Source organism: Odocoileus virginianus, unplaced genomic scaffold (assembly GCF_023699985.2).
Source record: "Odocoileus virginianus isolate 20LAN1187 ecotype Illinois unplaced genomic scaffold, Ovbor_1.2 Unplaced_Scaffold_2, whole genome shotgun sequence".
NCBI lineage: Eukaryota > Metazoa > Chordata > Mammalia > Artiodactyla > Cervidae > Odocoileus > Odocoileus virginianus.
The window spans coordinates 6,818,220-6,845,338 of record NW_027224264.1 but is presented as its reverse complement, the minus strand read 5'-3'; the positions used below and the strand labels follow the sequence as shown (position 1 = coordinate 6,845,338).

Below are 27,119 nucleotides of genomic sequence, written 5' to 3'. Positions count from 1 at the left end.
AAAGAAGGCTGAGTGCCAAAGAATTGATGCTTTCAAATTGTGGTGCTGGAAAAGACTCTTGAGGAGTCCCTTGGACAGCAAGGAGATCAAACCAGTCAATCCTAAAGGAAATCAACCCTGAATACTCATTGGAAGAACTGATGCTGAAGCTGAAGCTCCAATACTTTGGCCACCTGATGCGAAGAGCTGACTCATTGGAAAAGACCCTGATGCTGGGAAAGATTGAAGGCAAAAGGAGAAGGGGATGGCAGAAGATGAGATGGTTAGATAGCATCACCCACTCAATGGACATGAGTTTGAACAAACTCTGGGAGATTGTGGAGGTCAGAGGAGCCAGTCCATGGGGTTGCAAAGAGTAGGACATGACTTAGTGACTGAACAACAACAACAAGGCATGCTACAACACAGATAAGCCTTGTAAACATTATGCTGTGTGGAAGAAGCCGGTCACAAAACTCCATATATACTATGATTCAATTTATATGAAATGGCTAGAATAGTCAAATTATAAACAGAGAATTTGTGCCTGCAGAGGTGGAAATATGGGGAGTAATTGTTTTTTAGGGTAAGTAAAATGCTCTAAAATTAGATAGTGGTGATAAAATTAGTTGCATAAAATTGTAAATATATTTTACATTTGACATTAATGAATTGGAGAGGTTATAAATTTCTAAAAATATGCTGCATCATGTCACAGAACTTTGGGGCTTTTTTCACTCATTTGCTAATTTTTTGGGGGGAGAGAGATATTCAATATATGGCCGTCTATTCAGAAATGAGTATTACATGTAATTTTATGATGTGACATCTGTCTCAAAGCTATTTAGACAACTATTAAAACTTGTTAGTTTGTTTCTGATTGGCCAACTGGAAAATATTTACCCCAATTGGTCTTCAGAAAGTATAGACTTAATTTTTTTTAATCTTCTCTAAAGCCGAGTCATGTGGTGGGGAAAAGGGTACATCTAATAACTTAAAGGGGATATATTACATTCACTTCTACATATTTATACTTCGGGAATCAATCTATATCATCAGAGAGAGTATGTTTAGACCACATATTTTGTCTCTTTTGGGTTTCCCAGGTGGCTCAATGATAAAGAATCTGCCTGCCAATGCAGGAGATGCAGATTCAATCCCTGGTCAGAAGATCCCCTGGAGATAGGAAATGGCAACCCGCTCCAGTATTCTTGCCTGGAAAATCCCATGGACAGAGGAGCCTGACAGCCTACAGTCCATGGGGTCACAAAAGAATTGGACATGACTTAGCAACTAAACAACAACAAATTTTGTCTTTTTTGCAGAATTATTTAATGAAATCGCTCTTTAACATAATACTATCAATCTGCATTGAGGTATATCATCAAGAGTCCTATGAAACTAGTTACTTATTGTGCTTTACTGCCTGAATGCTTTTACGGACCTTGTTCTCTATAGTCTCCAATTTTATAAAGACCTAAAGTATACATTACTCTCTGAATTTGATACTGAAAAAACTGTCACCCATGAAAATTTTCTTTCATAATATCTTGTGAACACTGTGATTCTTGTCACTACATTACCTACTTTGCTTTTGCTATTGTATGGGACTGAGCCATGTTTGTGGGTCACTTATTATGGTACACAGATTGTTACATAAATTTTGCATATTAACTTTACTCATAGCTTTATATGTATCTTGTATTATGTTTAGCTTTATGATCTGCCTCAAATTGTTTTTTTTTCTATAATGATAGAATAATAGATCTCTGGACAGATTTAGATAGAGAAACATAAATAGACAAACAGGTCCTGGTCCTGGCCACAGAAAGATTCATCATGTCAACTACAAACTTACTCAAAATCCTTAAAATTCATTTAACAAATGAATACTGTTGCCAAAAAAGTGAGGATAAGGGAGTATGACTGGTTCAGTGCAACATAACTACATGATATGAGTTACAATTTACATATATGCCCTACAGTCATCATTTGTGTGTTATACCTTGCTAATCAGTGATGAGAAACTGTGTTCTCATGTGCTGCAAGTTAATCTCTGTTATTGCAGGCCTGATTTCCATTACTCTTATGAGCTTGAAATATGAAGACAACTTAAATTGCCCAGAGGTGTTAAGTGATATGGGGATTTGAGAACACTTATCAACTCATTTCAGCAACATTAACATTTTTATTTGAAATATCCAATTAAATAAGCAACTTGAAAGGCAATTGTTTGCTTCAATTATTGTATATCACACTAAAAATTGCTGTAGGAATTCTGGTTGTCTCTTTAAGACATTAAAAGAATAATTACACTATGCCCAGTAAGTTATTTTATTTTTCTGAAAATGAAAGGACTGACTGACTGATTGATTGAATTTTTCTATTTTTTATTAAATTGTTTGGTGTCATGGCAACCTAGGCTTTGTCTCTTGCTTAAGAAGGAAGCAGATCATGACATTTTTTATTACATGTCTTAAAGAATGACAGTCTCGACAAATCCTCCCTTGACATGGAAAAGTGTAGTAATATGCCCAGATGCCTGAGGTTGTGGCGCTTGCATCATTAGTGAAGCAGATGGTCAAATAACCACGATCCTTTGCTATATGAAAGTTCCAGGAAGAGAACTTTTTACCCTAAGTGGTTTCTAGAATAACCACACAATGCTGAACTTTCCTTGGCATGTTCAAGATATGGCCTACAGCATGAAATATCTGAATCAAAAGAGAAAAATCACAAACATCTAAAAACATGGTTCACACATCCATTTTGTAAGAGTAAAAATGTTTATATTTAAGGGAATGTTTTGATTTTTGCATAGTGAAATGATTACTACAATTAGGCTAATAAACATTTCCAACTCCTCATACTTACCAGTCTTTACGTGTATGGTGAGAGCACCTGGAATCTACGGTCTTAGCAAATTTCCAGCATTCACTACAGTATTATCTGTAGTTGCTATATTATACATTGGAGCTGTAGACTTATTCATCCTACATAACTACAAATTTAGACACTTTGACCAACATCTCCACCTTTCCCCCACCTCCCTGTGCTGCTAACTACCATTTTGCTCCCTGATTCTATGTATTGGACTTTTTTAGATTCCACATATAAGATCATGCATATCTTTCCTTCTGTATCTAGCTTATTTCACTTAGCATAACATCCTTCTGGGTCATCCATGTTGTCACAAATGGCAGGATCTCCCTTTTTAAGGCTGAATAACATTCTATTACTTTATAAATTGGAAATTCCTGAATGTTGGTTTGAAAATTTTGCATTAAGATATCTGTCATTGTGGAAGACTAGTATGATGACGTATCCTTTTCACTATCTATACTGGAACCTCAAAAAGGTGAAAATGTAAGACTATTCCTTGGGAGCGTTGGGTCATGCTTGGCTGGCGTTAATAAGATGGAGTTGAATTGTTAGTTCTCATGATGAGTAGAGGAGAATGGTCAGGTTAGTTGCTTGATGGAAATCCCAGTTTTTCTTATTGTTGTAGTTGATTTACAGTGTTGTGCCACCCTCTGCTATACAGGGAAGTAGCTCAGTTATACACATATATACACTCTTAAAATATTCTTTTCCATTATAGTTTATGTGGCTGCCATGGTAGAGGGATAAGGGAGAGGAAATTGGTTATTCAAACCAGAATATTGGGAGGCATCTTTGTAGCCTTCTTTCCCTTCACCCCTTATTTTAAATTCATTACCAAATATCATGTATTACACCTACAAAATTTGTCTTGTGTATAGACCTGTCTCTCCAGGTACCTTTCTCACACTATCATATATTCCCCAAACCTCTGTGCAGCTCTAACTTTTGTCTTCTATTCTCTTTGAATTTTTTTTGCATTCTTCAACAAGAGCAATCTTTAAAAAAATATATAAATCAGAATACATCACTGCTATGCTGATATCATAACAGTGAATTCTCACTGAACTATGGAAAACATACTGAAGGAAAAACATGGTAAGAAGGCATTGATGCAGGAGAGAAGGACCCCTGACCCATCTATTCTGGATACCTGTCTTGGGTGGTGATGTGATTACTCATGATGCTAGATGGTGCCAGCGAGTCATCTTTGAACACTGATCCTGAATTTATGAGGACATGATGGCATTGGGTCCTTCTTTGGAACTGACAGGGAGAGAGACTCAAGCAGGGGCTGAGACTGTGACCAGCCCGGTGGCCAGACCCAAGCCAAATGAATCAATAACGCAGGGAGGAAAATTGCCACCTGGGGCAATTTCACTCAACAGCCAAGCTGGCTGAGAGATGTGACCAACGCCAAAGAGCTCTGATTAGTGTAGGTGGAGCAACAGGTGTCGTGTCTCTGTGGTGCCAGGCAAGTGGGGGAAGAGCCGTGGCTAGGCAGATCCATGCTCTAAGGTTTCTTCTCCAGGGGTAGAACCCTGATACAGCCTGTGGCAGTCTGGCCCGAGCGGGTTCTGGTCATTGGCAAAATGGGTGGACTCTGCCTGAAGAGCTCATTTTCCTCTCTGAAAACGATCCTCTTCCCACAGCTAGGGGATGGGTGTGGGAATGACTCAGTGATGTCCAATGACCCCTGGCCTTGGTGATCCCACATTCCAAGGGGTGAGGGCTCAGAGCCCAGCCTCCCCACCCCCAAGTCCAGGAAGGTCACTCATGGGCATCATTCAAAGCAAGATGAGGCCATGTTAATAGGGCACTCTCATCTCTAGGTGAGTGAGGAACCTCTGTGACAAGAAGGAAAATAACTGCATTTTCTCCCAAAGCCGCTGGAAATAGTTTCTACTTTAATGGTGAAAACAGGAGTCTTTACATCTCTAGTTGGTTTACATTGCAGGCTGTAATGAGCAAGAAAATGTCTTTCTTTTAATAGCGAATCCTCTGATGCTTCGTGCCTGGCATGGTAAGTTGATGTGGCAAATCATTGTCGTCAAAGAGAGACTGAGCCAGGACAGCATCCTTGCTTTGTCCACTGCGTCACTCAGCTCGTTAGTGTAGCAAGAACATTGGCACCTGTTTGCAACACGACATTTTTGAAAGAGTGGTGGTTACCAGGCACAGCCCCAGCAAGATGCGGGAAGAGAGGGAGAACTTCTTGCCCCAGCTTCTCCCAGTTGCACCAGACACCTTTAGCTGAATGCACTGGCGTCACCTCTATTAACAGTCACACTGTCCACTTCCCTCTCTTTCCTCTGTCTCCCCACCACTCTCCTCACTGCCAGCAATTCCCAAGAGGCCCAGGGAGCTGGGATTAGTCTTGCTACTGTAGTGAGCATGATCTAGGGTTTTCTCTCCAGAGCAGGGTGTCTGTAGGGGGCAGGCCTGAGCAAGTGGGCGGGGAGAGATGGCAGGAGGACAGGGGTACTCACACCACGGGTGCTGATGCAAAACAACCAGGACTGAGCACTGGCATCCTCTTTCTTTGGCCCCTTCTTCCAACTTCATCTCCCTTTGGGGCTTTGTTTTCCCTTTGTGGGTAGGAATTTTTTCCCCAACATGTCAGCATAGAGTTGGGGTGCCCTTTACACTGCTAGTCTGCCTCATTCTTCTTTCCTTTGCGAGTGGAAGCTTTCCTTAACCTTCTCTGCACTTCACATTCCATATAGGTGAGGAGGTGTCTACATAAATAATGATACATCTATGATTTTTTTAATGTCTCTTTACTTGGAAAGTCTTATTCACAGTTAAGTATTTCTGAAAGTCCTGCATTTCAGATAGTTAATGCTTCAGCAAATTGAGGTTTATGCATATGCTGCCCTATTTCCAGCAGTTTTCAATGAAACCATATTTTCTTGATGGTCCAAAAGCCTTATTTTGGAATACATTCTATCAAGCATTCTTTTTTGTTTTAATAGATTTGTGAGTGATTCTTACCAGAATGGCTATAGGTAATATTTTAATGACACCATCTTTTATATATGATATTTACACTGTAACTTAAGCATATACAGGTTTTTATTTGTTTAGTTAAGTCAGCCTATTAGCTATGTTGTCTTCTTTTGCTCTAAATATACATCTGAGATGATTATCTAAATAGAGGTACAGTTTTGTGGGTTACATTGACTTTCTCTTCTATGTGAATTTCATGACCTGGTGGCTTTATGCATATTCTATAAAGATCTGTATTAAGTTAATCTGGATTTAGATTTCAAAAGCCTATTAATCTGAGTGGTTCATAAAGAGAGAAGAGAGAAAAATGCTCTTGTCTATACACATTCTAAACTTTGAGTTAATTTGGTTCTGTAAATCCTTCTTGTGTGACAAAAAGGAAGAAGACATAAACCCTACATAACTGCCTGATGGTATAATTTCTTCAAATAAATTTTGGCACCTTCTGAGAATTTCCACATGACTCCCAAATGAATATTAAAAATAATATACATACCACATAGTGTCCAAAGGACACATTTACCTCCAAGAGTGGAAAACCCACATAGACGTCTTATTCCTATCACTGGTGCTGTGTTCACACTAGGAACTGAAGCTGGGATAACCTGACCTCACAAACTCTTCCAATGAGATTTTTGTTTAGTTTCCTCTTTCAGTAACTCCAGGGCTTCCCTGGTGGCTCAGCTGGTAAAGAATCTGCCTACAATGTGGGAGACCTGGGTTCCATCCCTGGGTTGGGAAGATCCCCTGGAGAAGGAAATAGCTACCCACTCCAGTATTCTGGCCTGGAGAATTCCATGGGCTGTGTAGTCCATGGGGCCGCAGAGTCTGATACGACTGAGAGACTTTCATTTTCACTTACAGTACCAGCTAACATTTAGCATTGGTGTTAGGCAATACTTTTTATCAAGAAATTCACTGAGAGAGATCACAGAGTATTGAGGTCAGAAGTAACCTTTGAAAGCATCTCATTTGTAAATGGGGAATCTTGAGAGCAAAGATGCAAAGATACCCATGGAGACAGTGGCAGAGTTCAGATCATTGTTCCATGACAACCACTAATTGGTCTTGTATACATATTTACTGATTCAGTTCATGCCAGCAAGCCTTATTATGGTGCTCATGATTGAGTCTATTAAAATGTATCCTCAACCCCAGACCTCATTCTCCTTGCACACTGCAGTCTTATACTGCTAAATAATGTACTCTCATACCTGGATGACTTCCCATTGAGGCAGATTTTTTTTTTAAGTTGGAGGAGGATGTTTGGCATTTGACAATGAAATCTGAAAAATATTAATATATGTGTTTCTTAGTTATATAGTAATTGATACATGATAGGTTTTCATGATGTGGTTCAATATAAATTTCAGTTTTCATCCAATAATTTTTCATGGCCTTTAGTTTTGAATCATAGGAATTTTAATAGGATGACTTTTCAAACCATGATTTAAATAAACATATGTTTCTAGAGTTAAAGCCATTTGGCTTATATCCAGCTCATGCTCATTATCATGACTATCTTTATGGAATCTTCTGTATCAGTGGTTCTCAATATTAACTGTCCATTATAATCACTTGTGGAAACTTTAGAAAATGATATGTTCTATGAATTCACTTATGTGAAATTTCACAGACAAACTAATGATACACAGTGAAAGAGATCAGTGGTTGCCTGGCACTAAAGATGGGATTGACTGATTAGGATGGGGTAAGAGGAAACTTTCTGAGGTTATATAAATTTTTTTTCTGTTTGTGGAGTGTTAGTTACACAAGTATATATATTTGTTCCTATTCACTGAACTGTACACTTACATTGGGTACATTTTTGGATGAAAATTACACCTCAATAAAGTTTATCATCCTCCAAAAATAAAAACGTGTAATGAGGACCCACATGCAGAGATTCTGATTAAGTAGATTCAGTATAGGTCCATAGTAGCAGCCCATGGGATTCTGATGAGCACTGATGACTGAGAACTTTCCTGGAGATACTAGAATCTAAGGTATGCTTTCTTTGATTGGCCTGGGAGATTTTAAATCAAGAATTTTTGTTTTCTCCATTTAAAATAACAACAAAAGCATCATTTTTAGAGGCATGATTCAATTAATTGACCTCTGTGATAGTGTTAGCAACATTCTTTGACCTCTGTGAAAGCAAAATGAATGCATCTTTTTTTCCACCTGGCATTGTGCTCCATCTATTCTCTATTCACAAGAGGGTAGGTTATTTCTGTGCCCTGGACTATTGGTTCATCTCCATGCTTGAAGGGCACTTTCTTAGGGAGCACCAGAACTGCCTATTCTTAAGCAAACATATAATTTTGAAAAGTCTAAAGTCTTAGCAGAAGTAAGGCAAGTATGTGAAGGCACTGTGTGATAAGATCTTAGAGGCATACAGCATTTCGATTCCATGGTCATGTTGAAATAGCAGATCATTCGCCTCAGCGTGGTACATTCCAAAGCAATCTGAATTCCAGTTTAAGCTTTTGGGGAGTCTTAAACTGGTGTGTCCCAAAGTCCTACACAAAGGCAGCAGATGTACTCACCACATATTTGGACTCAGTGCTTATATGGTTCCCTACCGGCGCTTCTTACCCTGGACTGTGGCTATCTCCACTTCTAACTTGTGAGCTCCTTCTGGGAAGCAATTGTATTTTTATATCTGTGCTACCAGAAGTAAAATGTTGTGTGACCTATCAAGGTCCTCAGTAAATGTACGTGGAGAGCTAATGAACTTCAGAAAGCAAGCAGTCATATTGCATATTGTTGTTGTTCAGTCGCTAAGTTGTGTTTGACTCTTTGCAACCTCAGGGACTGTAGCCTGCAGGCTCCTCTGTCCATGGGATTTTCCAGGCAAGAATATCAGAGTGGGTTGCCATTTCCTCCTCCAGGGAGTCTTCCTGACCCAGGGATTGAACTGGGTCTCCTCTCCGCATCTCCTGCTTTGAAATGCAGATTCTTTACCACTGAGCCAGCTGGGAAGCCTACACAAAGCATTGGAATACACAAAATACAAGTTAATTTTAAAATGCAGTGACCTTCAGAGTTCATTACTTTGTACTAAATATTGTTTCCCTGTTCTGGATTATTTTTCAGTTACTTTCCCAAAAGTTGGATTACATAGCCAGAGTATGAAAATTTCTCAAAGCATCTACTGCATGCAAGGCATTAGGTTGTGCTCTACATAGGAGATATAAGAGATTATGGAACTACTGTATTTGCACAGTGGATTGATCTGGTCGACATGAGGTAGCAACTTAATCACTATTTTCCAGTTGAGATCTAAAAGAGAGCTTCTGCCTTACGTTCTCAGAATAAAGATATGTGCTATGGACTGAGTGATTGTATCCCCTCAATTTTGCAGCCATGAAATTAAAAGATGCTTGCTCCTTGGAAGAAAAGCTATGACAAACCTAGACAGCATATTAAAAAGCAGAGACATTACTTTGCCAACAAAGGTCTGTCTAGTCAAAGCTATGGTTTTTCCAGTAGTCATGTATGGATGTGAGAGTTGGATCATAAAGAAAGCTGAGTGCTGAAGAATTGATGCTTTTGAACTGTGGTGTTGGAGAAGACTCTTGAGAGTCCCTTGAATGGCAAGGAGATCCAACCAGTCTATCCTAAAGGAGATTAGTCCTGAATATTCATTGGAAGGACTGATGCTGAAGCTGAAACTCCAATACTTTGGCCACCTGATGGGAAGAACCAACTCATTTGAAAAGACCCTGATGCTGGGAAAGATTGAAGGCAGGAGGAGAAGGGGACACAGAGGATGAGATGGTTGGATGGTATCACCAACTCAATGGACATGAGTTTGAGTAAGCTCCAGGAGTTGGTGATGGACAGGGAAGCCTGGCGTGCTGCATGCAGTCCATGGGGTTGCAAAGAGTCGGACACAACTGAGCAACTGAACTGAACTGAATTATGTCTGTTGAAGATCTATTCTCCAGTGTGATTGTAGCAGGAGGTGGGGGATTTGAGAGGTAATTGGGTTTAGAAAGATCACAAAGGTGGGGCTTTCATGATGAGATTTATACCTTCATAACAAGAGGAAGAGATGGGGATCTCTCTCTCTTCCTCTCTGTCTTTCTGTTTCTCTGCCTCCTGTTCCCTCTCCTTCTCCTCTTATATGAGGGTATTGCAAGAAGGAAGCCATCTGAAAATCAGGAAAAGAGCTCTCACCAGGCACTGATCTGCCATCATCTTGGTCATGGACTTTCTAGCTTCTCATCTGCGAGAAACAAACATTTGTTGTTTAAGCCACCCAGTCTACAGTATTTTGTTATACCAGCACAAACTGGCTAAGACAATCTGCACTTTTCTATTAAGCAGCAGTCTACATTCAGTCTATGTTCTACATATCTCCATAGATTGCTGTGTGTGTGTACAGAAAATCTAACTATTAATATTCTTACCAATGAAATCTCACCTGTTGAGCTAGTAAGATGTAGTAGTTGAGATGAGGGATGTCCAAAAGAAAGGCAGTTTGCTGAAAAAATTTATTTTTACACAGGATTACATGTGATCACAATTTCAAGTGTTCCCTTTGGGGTGCTTATCTTGGTATATATGCATCCTTTGGTGGGAAACTTGGCTTGCTCATCCTCATCAACATTTGTCCAATTTTCAAATTACCATGTATTTGTTCCTCTAAAGTTTATCTTTCACAGATTTCTGGTTTTCCCCCGCCACAGTCTCCAAGATGCTGGTGAAATTTTGGGCAGAAAAGAGGACCATTTTCTTTTCCTGGTATGTGATTTGAATGCTGATACATTGCTTTCTGTGAGTATTAAATGCTATCTTCTAGCCTCCCTGACCTGGGAACATTACTTCACAATCAGATATCTCCAGCTCTATCCTTTAACCATATCCCAGGTTTGTTACATCTAACTAGTGATGGAGTTATGAGTCCAAATCATCAGCAGCTACTTTTGTGATAATTCTCCACTCTTGATACTTTCGTTCTCAAACACCCACATAATGAATTACTTGTTCTTTTTCACTGGGGGCCTCACCTAGGTGATCTTAGTCTTCTACCTATTCATTGTCACCACTCTCTTGAGGATCCTCTTAAATGAAGTCAAATCCAAAGTCTTTTCAACTTTATCTTCGCACCTGACTGATGTCACTCTATTCTATGGGGCCATTATATTTATTTACATGTGACATTCTTCCAGCTATTCTCTTGATCAAGACCAAATCATATCAATTTTCTACATGGTGTTAATTCTTCTGTCAAATCCCATTATATATTGCATAAGAAAAATGAAAGTGATAGATTTCTTGAAAAAGTTCCTCTGTAAGTTTCAAGCTCAGCCTGGGTAAGAACCACACAAGAAAATACTTGAGAAACTTCTCACATTTTTTAATGTTTGATACAAAATTAAATTACTTTGGACTAAATTCTTTGCTCTGATTCTTCATACCACTCTTCTCTTTCTTCTACATATATTTTGATTTTCAAGTTATCTTTTTTCCTTATTTTGGAAAGTTTCTAAAATCCCTATCATCTTTGAGGTAAACTTCTAGATGACTTGGAATAGATGGAGAAGCTCTATACAGTCATCAAAAACAAGACTGGGAGCTGCCCATGGCTCAGGTCATAAACTCCTTATTGCCAAGTTTAGACTAAATTGAAGAAAGTAGGGAAAGCCACTAGACCATTCAGGTATGACCTAAATCAAATCCCTTATGATTATACAGTGAAAGTGACAAATAGATTCAAGGGATTAGATCTGATAGAGTGCCTGAAGAACTATGGATGGAGGTTCGTAACATTGTACAGGAGGTGGTGATCAAAACCATCCCCAAGAAAAAGAAATGCAAAAAGGCAAATGGTTGTCTGAGGAGGCCTTACAAATAGCTGAGAAAAGAAGAGAAGCAAAAGGCAAAGGAGAAAAGGAAAGATATACCCATCTGAATGCAGAGTTCCAAAGAATAGCAAGGAAAGATAAGAGATTACTGAAATCTCTTTCTCTTAAGAGATTAAAGAAATCACTGAGAGATATGAAAGCCTTCTTCAGTGATCAATGAAAAGAAATAGAGGAAAACAATAGAATGGGAAAGAGTAGTCATCTCCTCAAAAACAATTAGAGATACCAAGGGAACATTTTATGCAAAGATGGGCACAATAAAAGACAAATTGTATGGACCTAACAGAAGTAGAAGATATCAAGAAGAGGTGAAAGAATACACAGAACAACTATACAAAAAGAGATCTCAATGAACCAGATAAGCACAATGGTGTGATCACTCATCTGGAGCTGGACATCCTGTAGTTAGAGGTCAGGTGGACCTTGGGAAGCCTCACTACCAACAAAGCTAGTGGAGGTGATGGAATTCCAGCTAAGCTATTCAAATCTTAAAAGATGATGCTGTGAAAGTGTTGCACTCAATATGCCAGCAAATCTGGAAAACTCAGCAGTGGCCACAGGACTGGAAAAGGTAAGTTTTCATTCCAATCCCAAAGAAAGGCAATGCCAAACAATGTTCAAGACACCACAAAATAGCACTCATCTCACACGCTGGCAAAGTAATGCTCAAAATTCTCCAAGTGAGGCTTTAACAGTACATGAACTGAGAATTCCAGATGTTCAAGCTGGATTTAGAAAAGGCAGAGGAACCAGAGATCAAATTGCCAACATCTGTTGGATCATAGAAAAAGCAAGATAATTTCAGAAAAGCATCTACTTCTGCTTCATTGACTATGCTAAAGCCTTTGACTCTGTGGATCACAACAAACTGTGAAAAATTCTTAAAGAGATGGGAATACCAGACCACCTTACCTGCCTCCTGAGAAATCTGTATGCAGGTCAAGAAGCAATAGTTAGAACTGGACCTGGAACAATGGACTGGTTCCAAATTGAGAAAGGAGTACATCACCAGTATACAGCCTTACTTAATTAACATGCAGAGTGAGTCAGTCAGTTCAGTTGATTGGTCATGTCCAACTCTTTGCATACTCATGGACTGTAGCACACCAGGTATCTCTATCCATCACCAACTCCCGGAGCCTGCTCAAACTCATGTCCATCTAGTTGCTGATGCCATCCAACCATCTCATCCTCTGTCATTCCCTTCTCCTGCCTTCAGTCTTTCCCAGCATCAGAGTCTTCTCCAATGAGTCAGTTCTTTGCATCAGGTGGCCAAAGCATTGGAGCTTCAGCTTCAGCATCAGTCCCTCCAATGAATATTTTCAAGACTGATTTCCTTTAGGATTGACTGGTTTGATCTCCTTGCAGTCCAAGGGACTCTCAAGAGTCTTCTCCAACACCACAGTTCAAAAGCATCAATTCTTTGGTGCTCAGCTTTCTTTATGGTCCAACTGTCACATCCATACATGACTAATGGAAAAACCATAGCTTTGACTAGATGGACTTTTGTTGGCAAAGTAATGTCTCTACTTTTTAATATGCTGTCTAGGTTTGTCATAGCTTTTCTTCCAAGGAACAAGTGTCTTTTAATTTCATGGCTGCAATCACCATCTGCAATGATTTTGGAGCCCCCAAAACTAAAGTCTGTCACTGTTTCCATTATTTCCCCATCTATTTGCCATGAAGTAATGGGACCAGATGCCATGATCTTAGTTTTTTGAATGTTGAGTTGTAAGCCAGGATTTTCACTCTCCTCTGTCACTTTCATCAAGAGGCTCTTCAGTTCCTCTTCACTTTCTGCCATAAGGGTGGTGTCATCTGCATATCTGAGGTTATTGATATTTCTCCCAGCAATCTTGATTCCAGCTTGTGCTTCATCCAGCCCGGCATTTCACATGATGTACTCTGCATACAAGTTAAATAAACAGGGTGACAATATACAGCTTTGACATACTGATTTCCCAATTTGGAACTAGTTTGTTGTTCTATGTTCGGTTCTAACTGTTGCTTTTTGACCTGTATAGAGATTTCTCAGGAGGCAGATAGGGTGGTCTGGTATTCCCATCTCTTTAAGAATTTTCACAGTTTGTTGTGATCCACACATTCAAAGGCTTTGGCATAGTCAATAAAGCAGAAGTAGATTTTTTTTTCTGGAATTCTCTTTGCTTTTTCTATGATCCAGTGGATGTTGGCAATTTGATCTCTGGTTCCTCTGCCTTTTCTAAATCCAGCTTGAACATCTGGAAGTTCTCAGTTCACTTACTGTTGAAGCCTCACTTGGAGAATTTTGAGCATTACTTTGATAGCATATGAGATGAGTGCAATGTTCAATGAGTTTGAACATTGTTTGGCCTTGCCTTTCTGTGGAATTGGAATGAAAACTGACCTGCATGCAGAGTACATCATGCTAAATGCTGGGCTGGATGAAGCACAAGCTGGAATCAAGATTGCCAGAAGAAATATCAAGAATCTCACATAGGCAGATGATACCAACCATATGGCAGAAAGCGAAGAGGAACTAAAGAGCCTCTTGATGAAAGTGAAAGAGGAGAGTGAAAAAGCTGGCTTAAAACTCAACATTTAAAAAATTAAGATCATGGCATCTGGTCCCATCACTTCATGGCAAATAGATGGGGAAACAATGGAAACAGTGACAGACTTTATTTTCTTGGGCTCCAAAATCACTGCAGATGATGACTGCAGCCTTGAAATTAAAAGACACTTGCTCCTTGGAAGAAAAGCTATGATAACCTAGACAGCATGTTAAAAAGTTGAAACATTACTCTGCCATCAAAGGTCCATCTAGTCAAAGCTATTATTTTTCCAATAGTCATGTTTGGATGTGAGAGTTGGAACTTAAGGAAATCTGAGCAAGGAAGAACTGATCCTTTCGAACTGTGGTGTTGGAGAAGACTCCTTGAACTGCAAGGAGATCCAACCAGTCCATCCTAAAGGAAATCAGTCCTGAATATATTCATTGGAAGGACTGATGCTAAAGCTGAAGCTCCAATACTTCGGCCACTTGATGCGAAGACTGACTCATTGGAAAAGACCCTGATGCTGGGACAGGTTGAAGGCAGGAGGAGAAGGGGACAACAGAGGGTGAGATGGTTGGATGTCATCAGTGACTTGGTGGACGTGAGTTTGAGCAAGCTCCCCAGCTGGTGATCGATAGGGAAGCCTGGTGTGCTTCAGTCCATGGGATTGCAAACAGTTGAACACAGCTTGGTGACTGAACTGTCTTAATTGATTTTTTAAGTTATTTTTAATTTTTAATATTTTCAGTTATTCATTTAAGTGAAGTATAGCTGATTTACAATGTTTCAGGTGTACAACAAAGTGATTCAGTATACACACACATATATATATTCTTTTTCAGATTCTTTCCCATTGTAAATTATTATGAGATATTGAACACAGTTCCCTGTGCTATAGGGTAGGTCCTTTTTGCTTATCTACGTTATATATAGTTGTGTGTCTCTGTTAAACTCAAATTAATAAAAAAAAAATTCACAATTTATTCCCCCTTTCCTCTTTGCTAACCAGTAGTCTGTTTCCTACATTGGCAAGTCTGTTTCTGTTTTGTAGATAGGTTCATTTGTGTCATATTTTAGATTCCATGTATAAGTGGTATCAGACATGAGATTTGTCTTTCTCTGTCTTACTCACTCATTTCACATAGTATGAGAATCTCTAGGGCCATTCATGTTGCTGCAAATGGCATTATTTCATTTTTATGGCTGAGCAATTTTTCAAACATATATGTATGTATTAATATATATATATATATATCACACCCTCCTCATTCATTCATCTGTTGATGGACATTTATGTTGCTTCCACATATCTTGCTATTATAAATAGTGCTGCTATGAACATTGGGGTGCATGTATCTTTTCAAATTAGAATTTTCATCTTTTCCACATATATGTCCAGGAATAGAATTGCAGGAACATACAGTAGTTCTGTTTTTAATTTTTTAAGGAACCTCCATACTATTTTCCATAGTGGCTGCACCAATTTACATTTCTACCAATAGTGTAGGAGGGTTCCCTTTTCAACACATCCTCTTCAGTATTTATTGTTTGTAAACTTTTTAATGATGCCATTCTTATCGGTGTGAGGTTGTACCTCCTAGTTTTGATTTGCATTTCTGTAATAATTAGCAATGTTAAACATCTTTTATGTGCCTGTTGGCCATCTGCATGTCTTCTCTGAAGAAACGGCTATTTAGATTTTCTATCCATTTTTCGATTGGGCTTTTTTTTTTATATTAAGCTGTATGAGCTGTTTGTATATTTTAGAAATGCTTTAATTGATGTTTAAAATTAACAAACCAATATCAGATTGTGATGGCATTTGTCAAAAAGTTATTCATCATACAGAGTCCTGCTTAAGATTTTATGTTGAAGAAGATGAAGGAGTAGGAGAAATTGGGGGGAGGAGGGAGGAATGGGAAGATAAGGAGAAGAAAAAGGAGGAGGAGAAAGAGAAGAATCTAGTGTTTCTAGAATTTTTTAATTTCCAAATTTTTGTAGACTGATACTTTTGTAAAATGAAACAACTTCATAGCAATGTGAAATTCAGTCCAGTTCAGTTACTCAGTCATATCCGATGCTTTGCAACTCCATGGACTGCAGCACACTAGGCTTCCTTGTCCATCACCAACTACTGGAGCTTACTCAAACTCATGTCCATCGAGTCAGTGATGCCATCCAACATCTCATCCTCTGTCATTCCCTTCTCCTCCCACCTTCAATCTTTCCCAGCATCAGGGTCTTTTCAAATGAGTCAGTTCTTCCCACTAGGTAGCCAAAGTATTGGAGTTTCAGCTTCAGCATCAGTCTTTCCAATGAATATTCAGGACTGATTTCCTTTAGGATGGACTGGTTGGATCTCCTTGCTGTTCAAGGGACTCTCAAGAGTCTTCTCCAACACCACAGTTCAAAAGCATCAATTCTTCGGCGCTCAGCTTTCTTTATGGTCCAACTCTCACATCCATACATGACTACTGGGAAAACCATAGCTTTGATTAGATGGATCTTTGTTGGCAAAGTAAGTAATGTCTCTGCTTTTTAATATGCTGTCTAGGTTTGTCATAGCTTTTCTTCCAAGGAGCAAGTGTCTTTTAATTTCATGGCTGCAGTCACCATCTGCAGTGATTTTGGAACCCCCCAAAATAAAGTCTGTCACTGTTTCCATTGTTTCCCCATCTATTTGACATGAAGTAATGGGACCAAATGCCTTGATCTTAGTTTTCTGATGTTGAGTTTTAAGCCAACTTTTTCACTCCACTTTCACTTTCATCAAGAGGCTCTTTAGTTCTTCACTTTCTGCCATAAGGGTGGTGTCATCTGCATATCTGAGGTTATTAATATTTCTCCCAGCAATCTTGATTCCAGTTTGTGCTTCATCCAGCCCAGCATTTCACATGATGTACTCTGCATAGAAGTTAAATAAGCAGGGTGACAATATACAGCCTTGATGTACTCCTTTCCCAGTTTGGAACCAGTCTGTTGTTCCATGTCCAGTTCTAACTGTTGCTTCTTGACCTGCATACAGATTTCTCAGGAGGCAGATAAGGTGGTCTGGTATTCCCATCTGTTTTAAGAGTTTTCCACAGTTTGTTGTGTACCTGTGGAGGTACGGGTCAGCAGTGGACTGCCACAGGGGCAGGGGCTCTGGGTGCAGCAGACCTGGGTATGGCATAAGCCCTCTTGGAGGAGGTTGCCATTAACCCCACCATAGAGCTGCCAGAACTTACACAGGACTGGGGAAACAGACTCTTGGAGGGTACCAAAAAAATGTGAAATTACTCTGTTTCTAAATATTCATCTCAGTTTTTAAACTTAGCTAACCTCAATACCCCAGCTGATCAGTAAAAAATAGTTTTGTAACTAGCACAGGTCTGCAAACTACACTTTGCATTCACAGACCAGAGTATTGTGGTGTCAAAGCAGAGCTGGAGTTTTGTTGCATTGTACAGGAGACAGGAATCAAGACCATCCCCAGGAAAAAGAAATGCAAAAAAGAAAAATGGCTGTCTGAGGAGACCTGACAAATAGCTGTGAAAAGAAGAGAAGTGAAAAACAAAGGAGAAAAGAAAAGATATACCCATTTGAATGCCGAGATCCAAAGAATAGAAAGGAGAGGTAAGAAAGCCTTCCTCAGCTATCAATCCAAAGAAATAGAGGAACACAACAGAATGGGAAAGACTAGAGATCTCTTCAAGAAAATTAGAGATACCAAGGGAACATTTCATGCAAAGACGGGCACAATAAAGGATAGAAATGGTATGGATCTAACAGAAGCAGAAGATATTAAGAAGAGGTGGCAAGAATACACAGAAGAACTGTACAAAAAAGATCTTCATGACCCAGATAATCACGATGGTGTGATCACTCACACTCACCTAGAGCCAGACATCCTGGAATGTGAAGTCAAGTGGGCCTTAGGAAGCATGACTACAAACAAAGCCAGTGGAAGTGATGGAATTCCAATTGAGCTATTTCAAATCCTAAAGATGATGCTGTGAAAGTGCTGCACTCAATATGCCAGAAAATTTGGAAAACTCAGCAGTGGCCACAGGACTGGAAAAGGTCAGTTTTCATTCTAATCCCAAAGAAATGCAATGCCAAAGAATGCTCAAACTACCGCACAATTGCACTCATCTCACACGTAGTAAAGTAATGCTCAAAATTCTCCAAGTCAGGCTTCAGCAATACGTGAACTGTGAACTTCCAGATGTTCAAGCTGGTTTTAGAAAAGGCAGAGGAACTAGAGATCAAATTGCCAGCATCCGCTGGATCATCAAAAAAGCAAAAGAGAGTTTCAGAAAAACATCTACTTCTGCTTTATTGACTATGCCAAAGTCTTTGACTGTGTGGATCACAATAAATTGTGGAAAATTCTGAAGGAGATGGGAATACCAGACCACCTGACCTGCCTCTTGAGAAACCTGTATGCAGGTCAGGAAGCAACAGTTAGAACTAGACATGGAACAACAGACTGGTTCCAAATAGGAAAAGGAGTACATCAAGGCTGTATATTGTCACCCTGCTTATTTAATTTATATGCAGAGTACATCATGAGAAACTTTGGGCTGGATGAAGCACAAGCTGGAATCAAGATTGCTGGGAGAAATATCAATGACCTCAGATATGCAGATGACACCACTCTTTTTTTTTTTTCCATTTACTTTTATTAGTTGGAGGCTAATTACTTTACATCATTACAGTAGTTTTTGTTATACATTGAAATGATTTAGCCATGGATTTACATGTATTCCCCATCCCAGTCCCCCCTCCCACCTCCCTCTCCACCCGATCCCTCTGGGTCTTCCCAGTGTATCAGGCCCGAGCACTTGTCTCATGTACCCAACCTGGGCTGGTTATCTGTTTCACCCTAGATAATATACATGTTTCAATGCTGTTCTCTTGAAACATCCCACCCTCGCCTTCTCCCAGAGTCCACAAGTCTGTTCTATACATCTGAAGATGACACCACTCTTATGGCAGAAAATGAAGAAGAATTAAAAAGCCTCTTGATGAAAGTGAAAGAGGAGATTGAAAAAGTTGACTTAAAGCTCAACATTCAGAAAACTAAGATCATGGCATCTGGTCCCATCACTTCATGGCAAATAGATGGGGAGACAGTGGAAACAGTGACTGACTTTATTTTTTTGGGCTCCAAAATCACTGCAGATGGTGATTGCAGCCATGAAATTAAAAGACACTTACTCCTTGGAAGGAAAGTTATGACAAACCTAGACAGCGTATTAAAAAGCAGAGACATTACTTTGCCAACAAATGTCCGTCTAGTCAAGGCTATGGTTTTTCCAGTGGTCATGTATGGATGTGAGAGTTGGACTATAAAGAAAGCTGAGCACCGAAGAATTGATGCTTTTGAACTGTGGTGTTGGAGAAGACTCTTGAGAGTCCCTTGGACTGCAAGGAGATCCAACCAGTCCATCCTAAAGGAGATCAGTCCTGGGTGTTCATTGGAAGGGCAGATGTGGAAGCTGAAACGCCAGCACTCTGGCCACCTGATGCAAAGAAATGACTCATTTGAAAAGACCTTGATGCTGGGAAAGATTGAGGGCAGGAGGAGAAGGGACAACAGAGGATACAATGGTTCGATGGCATCACCGACTCAGTGGACATGGTTTCGGGTAGACTCCGGCAGTTGGTGATGGACATGGAGGCCTGGCGTGCTGCGGTTTATGGGATCGCAAAGAGTGGGACATGACTGAGCGACTGAACTGAACTGAACAGAGCCACAGACCCAGCCTGAAGGTGAAACAAAGAGCTACGTTTATTCAACCCAGACAGTATAACTGGGATAAGTTTTAGCAGTATTGGATGCAGGAAAATCTAATATTTACTTCATGATTAAAGGTTAGGATATTCACAGATTAAGAATAAAAGAGCCCAGGTATCACATCAGCTTTCATACACACACCTCAAATCTCATATTCTTATGTATGTTAATATATTATTTTCTTTATGTTTCTATTGATTTATTTTGGACTCTTGGCACTTACCCAGTGTGGCACTTTAGCAGCCTCTGTCCCAGAAAGTTTTAATCTCAAACGTGTTCTCTATCATCAGGGGGTAGCTAGGAGGCAAAAGTTAGTACACTGTTTCATGGATAGTATCAATGGGACACTAAACTCAGAGGGATTTAATTGACTCATCTAGTATTACTAAACAAGTCAGCAGAAGATAAACTAAAAATAAACTTTCTATTTTGAGAGATGACAATGATTTAATTCAATTTGGTTTACTGAATACTTACCCTGTTTCAGGCATTATACCATGCTAGAGCTACAGAGGTGAATAAAACAGTCCTGTATACTATAAAGAGTTCAGATCATCTTGGATAACATTGATAAATATCTTTATAATTATGATTCACTATGATAAATGATACAATAGCAAAATAAAATGCTACAGGATCCTAGAGGAGATAAGAGAATAATGTTACCTATAAAGGAGGAGGAATTATGAAATAAGTCACAGAGAATGTAAGACTTGAGAGAGAGCATTTAAAAAGTGTCAAATGTCTGTAACAGGAAGAGGGAATGGAACAGATATTCCTGGAGAAGATGTAACCTGTACAAAGAAAAGAATAATGCAAATCCACGCGTGGAAATTTACTCAGTCATGTCAGACTCTTTGTAACCCCATGGACTGTAGCCTGCCAGGCTCCTCTATTCATGAAATTCTCCAGGCCAGAATACTGGAGTGGGTAGCCTTTCTCTTCTCCAGGGGGTCTTCCCAATCCAGGTCTCCCGCACTGCAGGCAAATTCTTTACTGCCTGAGCTATCAGGGAAGCCCAAGAATAGTGGAGTGGGTAGCCTATCCCTTCTCCAGTGGATCTTCCCGACCCAGGAATCAAACCGGGTCTCCTGCATCGTAGGCAGATTCTTTACCAGCTGAGCTACCAGGGAAGCCCAAAGAATGACAAAGTATCCAGTGCAGCTGGGATGGAGGGGGTTGCAAAGATGGTGAGGGGGCAAGGAATGATGATTCTTACATTTGGGAATGTAAGTGAAGGCAGGTGGTAGAGCATCTTATATGCTGAAGAAGTTTAGCTTTGCTGGGGAGCCTCTGCAGGGCTCAGAGCAGGACAGATGCTGTGATTGTTTTTTGCCTTAGTTTGTTTTTCTTCTATTAATGTGTCTTTTTTCGTTCCTTAGTAAATGAGAATTATACAGTATTCACCTTAAAGTATTATTGTGTGAATCAAGTCATTGTTTTGAAGTTGTGAATTTTAAAATGGTATTATCTGTAAGATATTTTAAGCTATTTTTATTTTTTCTTTCTTCCTCGCTCCTTTCCTTCCTTCGTATCAATGATTTAGCAAGTACAATTTGGTAGGAGGGGGGAAGGAAACACCTCACTTACATTTCCAATGTAATGTAGTTTGAAATGTAATTCGAATTCCAATGTAATTCAAAATGCCCTCACTTACATTTCCAAACGTGTAAGAATCATCATTCCTGACCCCCGCACCATCTTTGCAACCCCCTTCATCCCAGCTGCACTGGATACTTTGTCATTCTTTGGGCTTCCCTGGTAGCTCAGCTGGTAAAGAATCCACCTGTGATGCAGGAGACCCCAAATTAGTAAATACTGACTACACAACCATTAGTTGATTCAGGGGAAACTCTAAATTGTGAAGGACTATGGAATAAAGGAGCATTTTTGTTTTGTTATTATTTTACCTAGAGAGATAAGTCTGATCTAGATTCTTGGATCTGGATTCAGGGTAGGAAATGGATGGCAAAGAAACTATCATGGTGGCACAGTAGCCTGAGGTTTTGGACTCTGTGTGCTCACTGAATTGTAAGAAGGTGGTATAGGCATTTCTTATGGCAGGAATCACCATCTCCAGAAATAGGTTTTCCTGATAAGTAGTCTCCTCACAGCTGCCTTCATGTCCTTGTTCCTTAGACTATAGATGAAGGGGTTCATCATGGGAGTCACCACTGAATACATGATGGCAGCCACCTTATCCCTTTCTGCTGAGTAGGCAGAAGAGGGAAGAAAGTAGACCCCACTGACAGATCCGTAGAAGAGGGACACGGCTAAGAAATGGGAGCCACAAGTGGAGAATGTTTTCCACTTCCCCTTGGCTGAAGGAATCCTAAGTACAGTGCAAGCAATAAGGCAATAGGAGACACAGATGAATGTGAATGGAATGAAGATAACTGATCCCCCAATTACTAGGACTATCAAGTCATTGATCTGAGTGTCTGAACAAGCCAGCCTTAAAATGGGTTCCAGGTCACAGAAGAAGTGTGGAATTTCTCTCTGATCACAGAAATTCAAGAGGCCCAGCAGACCGAGATGAAGTACTGAAACAAGATTACAGACAACACATGGAGTCACTACCAACAGGGCACAACGCTTCAGACTCAGTAACGCAGCATAGTGTAATGGGTGACAGATGGCAACGTACCGGTCATACGCCATGGCTGCCAAGAGGAAATTGTCCAGGTCCACCAGCAACATAAAAAAGTACATTTGTGTAAGGCATCCTGCAAAGGAGATGACTGGGCTCTGGCTTTGGATGTCTGCCAACATTTTGGGGACTGTGGTAGATATGAAGCAGATGTCGGTGAAGGATAGATTGGCAAGGAAGAAGTACATGGGGCTGTGGAGGTGAGCATCATTCACAATAGCCAGGATGATAAGTGAATTTCCCACCATGGCAACCAGATACATGCACAAAAACAGCTCAAAGATGTGCTGCTGCTGTTCAGACACCGCTGTGAGTCCCAGGAGGAAAAATTCAGAGATAGTTTGGTTTCCTTGGAGCATGATTCTTCTGTGTCTAAAAAGGGAAAAAATGTGACTTTACTGTAAAATGGTAACATGACACAAAAGCTAGTCAGAGGACACTGTACCATATTATAAAAGTGAATCAAGCCTTGGGACTTCTTTTCTGAATCTTATTTTCTGCTTCCTAAAACACAAGCTCCACAAGGGTATGGATTTTATCTACTATGTTCAGTGCTGTACACCCGTGCTAAAGATAGTGCCCAGAACATAGTAGGTGTTCATTAAATATTGGTTGCGTTTACACACGAATGAGTGAATAAATTAAAAAATAAATATTCTGAACATATGATTCACTATCTTCATGACTGTTTTCTGTGCTTTTCTAAGCCTATTCCATCCATTTTGAAATGTGGAGAATATCTACTTTATAGGATTTTTGTGAGGATGGCAAGGACACATGTAAAATGCCTATATCTGTATTTTAGCTGTTGCCTCAGAAATAGTAGCTGCTATCATTCACTAATTTGGAAAAATCACAGACTTTAAAGGCAAAAAGAAACCTTTAGAGAACATATAGCTGAACCTCTGTCTTCTGGCAGTTAAGTATTAACACATATGATGATTTAGCTGATCATGTTTCACTGTTCCAGAGACAAAGATGCTACACTCGACTTACAACACCTGATCCAAAATTTTATCCTTTTACTAATTAGCTCTTCCTCAAATCTTTCTGAAAACTTCCCAGTTTTTACATCTCAACAAGGAGAAATTAGTCATTACCATAAATGCTGCTGAAGTCCTGTAGGGATATCCACGGAATTAAGCAATGCAATGGTAAATGTTCTTAACATGACCATTTATGGTGGAGCTACTTGGGAAAAAGCCACAGTGAAGAAAATTTAGGGGTAACACTTTAGCAACAAGTGTTTATTGAGGGCTTACTATGTTGCAGCTGCATTCAAGTGCTAAGTGCTTTACATCAATTATTTTATTAAATACTCATCACAACTTGGTGAGCTAAGTAGGTCTATTAAGAATATGTTCCATTTGTAGATGAAGAAATCAAGAATTAAATAATTTGATAAGAGTGAGGCATAGCTAGTGTATATTCTGAGCCCAGTCTGACTTCAGAGCCTTTCTTGCTGAACTATTAATAGCATGCTATATTACTACTATACTGCTTATGGCTTCGTGTTTGTGAAGAGCCTCACCTATGTTTTAGGCACAGAAGAGCTTGCTCAGCCAAAGTAAAAAAGCTAGTAGATGGTGGAGCTTGACTTTGAATCTTGATGCCAAAATATTTTTGCCATCTCTGTGTAAGTCCAAATGAGAGCAGATGGGCTTACAAATGGGAAGCTTTGTCTTTGCTTATTCCAATTTGCACCTTATCTATGCTGATGTGAGATCCATTTTATTAATACACACTTGTTACTTACTCAAAAATCTGTATGTCTTCATACCATCTTTCCAGTCTAACACGACTGGATTGCCATTGTATTAATTCACTTATTTCTGTTGGTTTGCCGTTTAGCTTTGTACACTCTGAAAAAAAGAGGTTAGCAGAACTAATGAATAGTTGAAGCACAATTGCAGGAGAAATGTTGCACTTACTTAACAACACAATTTTCCCCAAGTACTGTAGCAGTTCTCATTTGCATACTAACAAATAAATGTGCTAATTATAAATCCCAGGCAGGATCAGTTCTTGTGGGACCTCTGCTAGGCAACATTTAGCCATTTCATATGTACAGAATGTACTGAAAATAATAAACTGACATATTATTATAGATTCTTCACTGATGCAGACTATATTAGCAAAATTTGACAGTCCATGTTTCTGATTTGATCTTCAAACACCGTACCAGTTAGTTCAATTTAACCACTTGTTCGCATCTACTCTCCCCAAGCTGGCACCATCTTTTACAACCAAACACATGAGTATATTCAGCTTTTCAACCCTTGTGTATTCAAGTCACTGATTTGGCACAATACTTTTGTAGTGAACTTGAGGAACAAATGTTTGCATATTTGAGTTGAGAGTCCCTCTCCTATGGAACTTACCTGCATGTTTTGTGGCTATTTCCAAAGCTTTTCAGAAGGAAATAATTCCACTTCCTCAACTTAAGAAAAAATAGGGATTTTCCCAGCCATAGATGTGAACATTTACCCTTCCTAAAAACAGAAAAAGGCAGAGGAGAGGGCTGAAATAGAACTGAAAACCTCAACTGGTGGTGTTGTTCCTGCTCTTGGATTTAGAAAAAGATCACCCTAGGGCTCAGGATACAATCCTCTAGGCTACTCATTAGAAGCTACTCTCAATTCCATCCTCTGTGGACCCAGACCTCCCTACTGGGATATACTGATATTCACTGATTTCTCATATATTTTATTATAAATAGAAATAATTATTATATATGAATAATTTGTATTAATTATATGCATGGTATAATGTATACATATAAATTATATATATAAGTCATATATATATATATGTATATATATATATGAATAGAAAGCAAGCTTATGTCCCTGTTGTATTTTCACTCTAGTTAGAAAACTGAAATACTTTTGAAAGAAAACTTCACCTTCCTTTCTACCTAATAGTTATCTTTTGTATCTCCATATAATCCAATAATAAGCTGACCCTGGTAATATTTGGAGAGCTTTAGTAATGAAAGCAACACTGCAGAGTACTTATTATTTGTCAGGCATTATTCTAAGCACTTCATGTATATTAACTCAGTTTATTTATTTTCACAATAAAATTTGAGGTAGATAAAAATATCATCCCCTTTTCACAGAGGAGGAAACTGAAAACCAAAAGGTTAAATGATTTGCCCAAGATCATACAACTATTTGATGGCAGAGCCAAGGTTCTTACCATAAACTCTTGCTCTTGATACCATTTTCTTAATTGCTGCATTAAATTATCACTTATTAATCATGGGGGATATTTGGAAGGGGGAAGGGAATTCTGAGAATTTGACTAAAAATATCTTCGGAAATATCACTCGTATCTTTCTCCCTACCCTGAATCCCAGCAAATGTCCTCACTTCCTATTTAACTCTACATCCAAACCAAGAGTTTGTGAACGTTTCACTATCCTCTTCTTTCTTAAGTTATTATGGAAGGACATCCTTCCTCTTATTAAAGGCCAATCCCTTCACCTATATTCTGGATTCCTTCCCCTATTGCCTTCCCAAGGGACTTATGTTACCAGTTAATTTCTTTCTTATATCTTCTATCTTATATGTGGATTTTTCTTTTGGCTTTAAAACATGTTATAATTTTTCCTACATTCAAAAAAAAAAAAAACACCAGACAAGCAAATCCTCCAGGATTCCTTAGCCTCCTCAGTTACTAAACAATCTCACACCTACCATTAAACACAAATTTCTTGAATTTTCTACCTTTCTGTCTCCAATTCTTCACCTCAACCCACTCCAATCTGTCTTCTGCCCCACACAACTCCACTGAAATAGCTCTTGATAAGGTCACAGTGACATCCGTGTTGCTAAATCCACCTTTCTTGGCAACTCAACAGCACTCACCTCAGATGATAGTCCTCTTTATATTGCTGTTCTGTTGTTTTCAGTTGCTAAGTTGTGTCCGACTCTTTTGTGACCCCATGGACTATAGCCTGCCAGGCTCCTCTATCCATGGGATTTCCCAGGCAAGAATACTGGAGTGGGTTGCCATTTCCTTCTCCAGGGGATCTTCCCAACCCAGGGATTGAACCCATCTCCTGCATTGGCAGGCAGATTCTTTACTGCTGTGTGTGTATATATACATATATGTAAGTTATACATATATATAGGTATATGCATATATATATGTATATGTATATATATTCCAGTAGTCATGCATGGATGTGAGAGTTGGACTAAAGAAAGCTGAGTGCCAAAGAATTGATGCTTTTGAACTGTGGTGTTGGAGAAGACTCTTGAGAGTCTCTTGGACTGCAAGGAGATCCTAAAGGAAATCAGTCCTGAATATTCATTGGAAGGACTGATGCTGAAGCTGAAACTCCAATACTTTGGCCACCTGATGCAAAGAACTGACTCATTGGAAAAGACCCTGATGCT

At 39.3% G+C, this 27,119-nt stretch overlaps 1 protein-coding gene across 1 annotated transcript; it reads right to left on the bottom strand.

Moving 5' to 3' along the window:
* Positions 1–22,130: 22,130 nt before the first annotated feature.
* Positions 22,131–23,072, bottom strand: LOC110134974 (olfactory receptor 1f45-like). Its single transcript, XM_020889746.2, has one exon. The coding sequence runs from the start codon at positions 23,070–23,072 to the stop codon at positions 22,131–22,133; it is 942 nt and encodes a 313-aa protein (XP_020745405.2).
* Positions 23,073–27,119: the final 4,047 nt, after the last annotated feature.